The 6,459-nt window shown below is 50.2% G+C and overlaps 1 protein-coding gene across 9 annotated transcripts in view; it reads right to left on the reverse strand.

Moving 5' to 3' along the window:
- RAPGEF4 (Rap guanine nucleotide exchange factor 4) overlaps nucleotides 1–6,459 on the reverse strand; it is a 249,197-nt gene that overhangs the window by 23,072 nt on the left and 219,666 nt on the right. For all 9 annotated transcript variants that reach the window (XM_036421380.2, XM_036421379.2, XM_036421384.2 and 6 more), the window contains 2 exons: nucleotides 5,530–5,627; nucleotides 48–173 (listed from right to left, as the gene is read on the reverse strand). In XM_036421380.2, coding sequence (XP_036277273.1) covers nucleotides 48–173; nucleotides 5,530–5,627 — 224 coding nt within the window. The remainder of the gene's footprint in view (nucleotides 1–47; nucleotides 174–5,529; nucleotides 5,628–6,459) is intronic.

Genomic DNA, 6,459 nt, shown 5'->3' on the forward strand with positions numbered 1-6,459 from the left:
GCGGGAAGGGCTGTGTACCTGCTAACGCTCTCAATCAAGCGGCTTACCTCATGCACGCAGTTGAAGAGTTCCCAATCATAAACTGTCATCTGGTATGCTAAATCTTTCGAGCTCATCAGTTCAAAAGTTCCCACTGTTCCGACAGTTGGGCCTTCCTGTTCTGGCAAGGGAGTCTATGAATAATCATACGAAAATATATCAGCATCTCAAAGCAGCCGAGCACTTACTGCTGACTGCTCTCGGGAGGGGAGAGGACTGGGGTGAGGCTTTCGGGAACATCTTGGAACTTTGCTTTTACCCAAAGAGCAAGGGCGCCTTCACTCCCAACACTCACTCACTCCAGTGCCCTCTCTCCAGTCACCACTGACACTCTGCTCAGTTTCACTGGCTGGGACATGTATGTGGACGTCACAAGTCAGACTCAGAGCAGCGTGTGCCTGAGCCTGAGAGGTCCCTGGAAACAATGCCTTTTCTCCGGTAAAGATGTGAGAGGTTCCTGGGGGCTTTCCCCTCCTAGCTCCCCATGAAGTTGTTGGAAATGGGCACGGCTGTGTAGCCACAGGGCTGATTACTGCCTACCGGGCCGGGGCCGGCCGGTGACTGTGGTTGAGTTGCCACAGCTCCATCTCTTACAGCGCGTCACCTAGGGTTACAGCGGACGGGGCTCTGTGTGCTGCGATTCATGCCCTCTCCGCGAGGTGCTGTGCAAAGGACGATTCTCACACAGGCCTGGGGGTTTGGGCCAAAGTACCAGAAAACCAAACTCCCTACTCTCTGGAAGTCCCTCAGTCAGAACTTTTCAACCAACTTACTTAGGTCATTTTACTGTTTGAGAAGTGATTTATAGTCCTTTCTTTAGCAAAATAAATGATTCATATACATTGGAAACATGTATAAAATATTAACACCTATCCCTCTATAATGTATAATAAGTACAAAGTTATGAAAGTCACAGGAAGTGAACAAGCATTTCCTTCATATCATGTATGCCACACATGGATATTCAGTATTTAGACCGGAAGTACTAGCACTGTTCAGGTTGTACCATCATCATTAGTATCATCACCCATAACCGTTACACTCTATAAGTGCCCACTGCATTCCGGGCACTAAAGAAATGACATATTCAGGATGTGGGCGGTCCCGGCATTTGTAAGTTGGCAGCTAAGAGAGGACTGTGCCCTGACCAGCAAGTACCGTTCTGCGCATCAACGGTCAACTGCTGTTCATTTACACGTGTACGGGGCATCAGAGGCATGGACACACACCTGACTCCCGGATACACAGATGAACAGGTGGGAGAGGTGAACGGGCATTTGGAATGAAGGATGGGCTGGAGAGGTTCTGGGGGAAAGAAGCCGGGCTTTGGAAGACGAAGCAGACAAACGTAGGGTGGGTTAGAACAGCGAGGACTCCCCTGAGCACCCGGGATGGTCTGCTATGGCTCAAAGGTGGCCAGAGAGGCACGGAGGTGGGGACGCTGCCATCAGTCTTGCTTGGCAGGAGCATGGGGCTCAGGGCCAGCTTTTAGGAGCCTCTGAGTACAGGATGAGGCACTGGGGTTTTGTGGTAAGCCAGGTGAGTGTCGGCGTCACAGAGTAACAGATTCTAAACCTAAACCCCACTCTCACTACAGACTTGAACTGATTCCCTAACCCAGTGGTTGGCAAACAGCGGCTTGAGAGCCACATGCGGCTCTTTGGCCCCTTGAGTGCAGCTCTTCCGCAAAATACCACAGCCTGGGTGAGTCTGTTTTGAAGAAGTGGTGTTAGAAGAAGTTTAAAAAATTTGGCTCTCAAAAGAAATTTCAATCATTATACTATTGATATTTGGCTCTGTTGACTTAATGAGTTTGCTGACCACTGCCCTAACCTCCTGAATGTTGGCTCCAGCTCTGGCAAGTTGAGGTCACAGAGCCTAGGACCTAGGCATGCTGAGAGGACTGGATGGGAGTAACTGAAGTGTGGCTCATAAGCATGGTGCCTGGCACAGGGGAGGCCCCTTATTCCGCTCCCCTCTGTCCCCCATTAGTCTCCTTCCTACATGTGTGGAGCAATGCAAAGGTGCAGGACCAGGTGATCAGTGCACCTGGATGGAAGAGGCGAATACTGTTGTTCCTGATTTGCTCTATGCAGGCACAGAGGGCAGGGAAGACAGACAATGATGTCGAAGTTCTGAAACTTAGGGAGCCAGCCTGAAGCTGACAGGCAATTAGCTTATGGGCATAGGTAGGGAGGGTGGCTTCCGGCAGGTCTTTGTGAGGTAGAAAAGCTGGGGAAGCTTTAGAGCACATGTGTCAAACACAAGGCCCGCGGGCCAAATCCGTCCCGCCAGGCCTTGCAATGTGGCCCGCACCGCGCTGTCATCACTGCACTCCGCTGCGTTTCCATCACAATGACAGTTTATGACTGTTCAGTAAACCATTCGGCCCGCGATTTAGGCTGGATTTTAGATTTTGGCCCCTTCTCTGATTGAGTTCGACACCCCTACTTTAGAGGCTCCGTCTGAGGACGCCTCTCAGGCTCAGACTGGCCCTGCACTTTCTCCCTTCCACTCACAGTTGCAACTGTGTCCACAGCCCCTCTGCTCCTCTGTGGAGCTGGCCTCCCATGGACTCTATACCACGGTCCGCTCTCCTCAGTGGGCCCACATCCCTGTCTCTTGCCCTTGAGGCTTCAGGGCTTCCCACAGAGGGCACAATACCTGCAGGGAAGATGCCAACATAAAGAAGTAGGCAAAGTTCTTTTACTTGTGGATACGGGTCTATCATTCCTGCTTCCCTTTGGCGAGAATAACAGAAAGCCCTGTTGAATCTTTGCCTTTTTTCAGTGGGCAGGGCTCACGGAGCAAGCCTCCTCCCTTTTTGGCCAAGGACAGGCTGACCCCTCCCCTCCATGAAACTCCGATGTGAGCAGCCACAGGCTCCTCTGGATAAGTGGGGGGTGGACTGGCTGACCCTGGGCCCAGAAGAGCATCTCCTTGGGCCATTGCCACGTGGACATCCCTGTGGAAACTTCCCGCAGGGGAGGCTCGGCGGGGCTTCTGCAGGGTCCGGGCTGCACACACAGACCCGGAAACCGCCTGCCCGGAGGCACGGCATGCCCAGACTCCGGCCCTGCTCTTTGCTGAGAGCTGGCTTCTTTGTTGGGCCTGGGTGGTGGAGATGGAGAGGAGAGCACTGTTCCCCTCCCACTTTCCAAATGAGGAAATGCAGACATAAAGAGGATGTGCTGATTGTCAGTGACAAAGACGTGGTGAAAGTCAGCTGCCATCCCAGCTTCCCTTTCTCCTTGCCTCCCTCACAGTGCATGACTCACTCTGGGTTCTCACCGGCTGCACTAAGTTCTCATTCCACGCTGGTGACCTTCATTCCCCGGTGAGTTCCCAGAGCCACAGCCGTCTACAATACCCGGAGTGACATAGCGGGCACTAAATAAACATGGAAGGAGCCAGTGAATGGGTCCAAGCAGAACCAAACCACAGCACGGTGGGATCTTACTAATAGCGATGCTTCCACAAAACGTCAAGAGCATTGACAGCTCCAGGATCCATTCCCCTAACCAACTACCCTGTTTCCCCGAAAATAAGACAGCGTCTTATATTAATTTTTTTCTCCCAAAGTTGCGCTAGGTCTTATTTTCAGGGGATGTCTTATCTTTCCATGTGCTAGGTCTTATTTTTGGAGGATGTCTTATTTTCGGGGAAACACGGTAGAATAAATCGCTGGCACTCTACTACTAATTCCAGACAATACAATTTAGCACCAGGATTTGCTCTGTGTTTGGCTGCTTGTGTTAGTGTCACAGGCACTGTCCTGGGAATGCCAGTCCAGGGCCACGCAGGAGCTAGCACAGCATCGAGCGCTAAACAGACACTCCCCAAGTGTATGCCCCCAGCGCCCAGGCTTTGGCCGGCATTCAGGACTGCAGAGGGGCCCCTGTACACCTCGGTGTATAGAAGGACTGTCCGTAAAGAAATCGCTAGAAAGCCGGAGAAGGAGCTGCACATCTGCAGTTTGGTGAGGCCGGTCAGTTAGCCTGACGGCGTAACTTGCAGAGAAAGTTAAACAAGTTCACGTCCCGGGTGCTTGTTGCAAAGTAAATTCCTTTCAATTGCTCAGGCCTTAAAATGGAAGACGAGCAAGGACTACAAACTTGTAAGGCTGTGGGATGATGTGCAAATAAACAGAGGCTTACAAGTTAGCGTCTGCCCCACGGGGAGCTGGAGAGCGTCCACGAGATCCGTCTGGACACCGCGGCCCCTGCACTGTGGCCGGGAGCCAGCTGGCAGGAGGGGCCTGAGCATCCTGTGGCCAACTCGTCCCGCAGCGCCCCCAGCGGGGCACGGCGCGGGCTTCCGACGGCTTTCATTTCCAGGCAAGGGCAGCGTGACTCATTTACTACATTATTGCTGCCTACTCCCTCAGTGGGAAATACTCAGATCCTACAGTGCTGGTGGTGGAGGACAGGCAAGGGGGCTCGTGGGCCATGACCCAGGAGGAAGCAGCAAGAGGACTAAGGCTGCGTGGCTAAGTTCCTCTCCAGGTGAATTCAAGACACTGCAAAACCCGCTGAGGTGTGCTGGAGTGTGCAAAATGGCTCTCCAGAATGCCAGAATTATGAGTAGGAAAACAACCTCTAAAAGTCCAAGGAGGGAAATCTTGACTTCCCTCTAATATCTAGTTGGAAACTTGAAGGCATTCATGTAGTGATGTAGTTAAATGCTCCTCCAAAAGGCAATGCAGTTCAGCCCTAGCCCTGAATGTTCGAAGTTGGAAAAACAAGTCCTCTATCCTCTGAACTGTACCAGGCTTTCTAAGATATCCCCCATCCCTCGCCCAACCCCCTGCATGCACACAAACAAGCGCACACACACACACACACACACACACAAGGTACTTTAATCGCTACTCGCCTCCGTGCCTAATTTTTATAGGATAAATTTTTATAGGATAAATAGAAATGTACCCTACCACCTACATAAAAGAGAGTAGGCTCCTCAATTATTTTACGGACCAATCAATCCCGTATTCACCGAGAGTTCTGTGTGGCTGGGAACCAGTGTCTCAGAGACGTAGGGAAGACCGTTGGCCCCTGGTGTGTCCTTTCCCCAAAAGGACAGACACTTTGGGGAAAAGTAATTTTCATAGACCGGAGAGGGCTTTGCCAAAGCGTGATAAATCAGAATAAAATTGTTTTAAAATTACTTTTATCCTGTTCTAACTATTCATATCTTAATATTAATAATTAACTTGGGGATATTTCAAGGAGGTTAATTACTACAGAGTTCTGAAAGCCGAATTACGCCCCCACAGAGGCACTACTTGGTTTATTCCACAAAGGAAAACCTAAAGCTCGGAGCATCTCAAACGAACACCCAGGGCTTACCCACTAAGCCGCAGAAAAGGAAAGAAACCAAGTAGCAGTCGAGATTTTTTTTAGCAACTAGGTTCAGCATGGCTGCCGAGGGAAGCCGCAGACAAGCTTTCCTGATTGCAGACGCTGCTCGGAGGGGCCCCCCCACACCTACCAGTGAATCGAATTGCTCTCGCGGGCAAGCAAACAGGCGTCCATTAATGGTGAGCGTCGTAAATACTGAAACATCATTAGGTTTGAGCACCACCTTTTCTGTGAACATAAAAAGCATGAGATTGCCTATTAAATGCATCTGAGATTTGCTGCACTGCCCTAATCACACCAACAAATTGCCAGCTCGGTGAATTACCGGGACACGCAAAGTGACTGCATAAAATACAGCGCTGAAGGGGCCCGCTGAATAAAAAGGCCACAGCGCTCACACAGGCACTCGGCACTCAGGATGCCATCAGAAAGAACCAAAAAAACAGGTCTGCAAATACCTGAGGGTCAACGCACCCAGTTCTGTGCTGCCGCTGTAATAATGACATACAAAGGTACTCTTGCCATTTACATAACAAGTTATCTTTCCGGGTAGGAATCACAGCCAGGCTTTGGAGGTGGAAAGATCACTTTTGGAAAACGTAGGCACAGGGTTCTGAGACCTCATATGACTTTAGATGCAAAGTTTATTATTATTTTTCACTTATTTCTAAATTCGGAGGACAACTGCATTACCTACATTAAGCTTTCTGTATTTTAAAATTGATTCATTCATGTGTTTCTTAGAATTTACTACGTGCTGGACACTACTCTAGAAATGAGGATACAGAAAGAAATGATGCAGGGAAAAAAATCCTAGTTCAGAAAGAGCTGACATGATAGCGAGGAGGCAGCGACCAAGACACTTGTATTATCATGCTGAAACCAGTTTGGCTCAGTGGTAGAGCGTCGGTCTGCGGACTGAAAGGTCCCAGGTTCGATTTCGGTCAAGGGCATGTACGTTGGTTGCGGACACATCCCCAGTAAGGGGTGTGCCAGAGGCAGTTGGTTGATGTTTCTCTCTCATCGACGTTTCTAGCTTTCTATCTCTCTCTCCCTTCCT

This window comes from Pipistrellus kuhlii, unplaced genomic scaffold, assembly GCF_014108245.1.
Source record: "Pipistrellus kuhlii isolate mPipKuh1 unplaced genomic scaffold, mPipKuh1.p scaffold_m20_p_7, whole genome shotgun sequence".
Taxonomy (NCBI): domain Eukaryota; kingdom Metazoa; phylum Chordata; class Mammalia; order Chiroptera; family Vespertilionidae; genus Pipistrellus; species Pipistrellus kuhlii.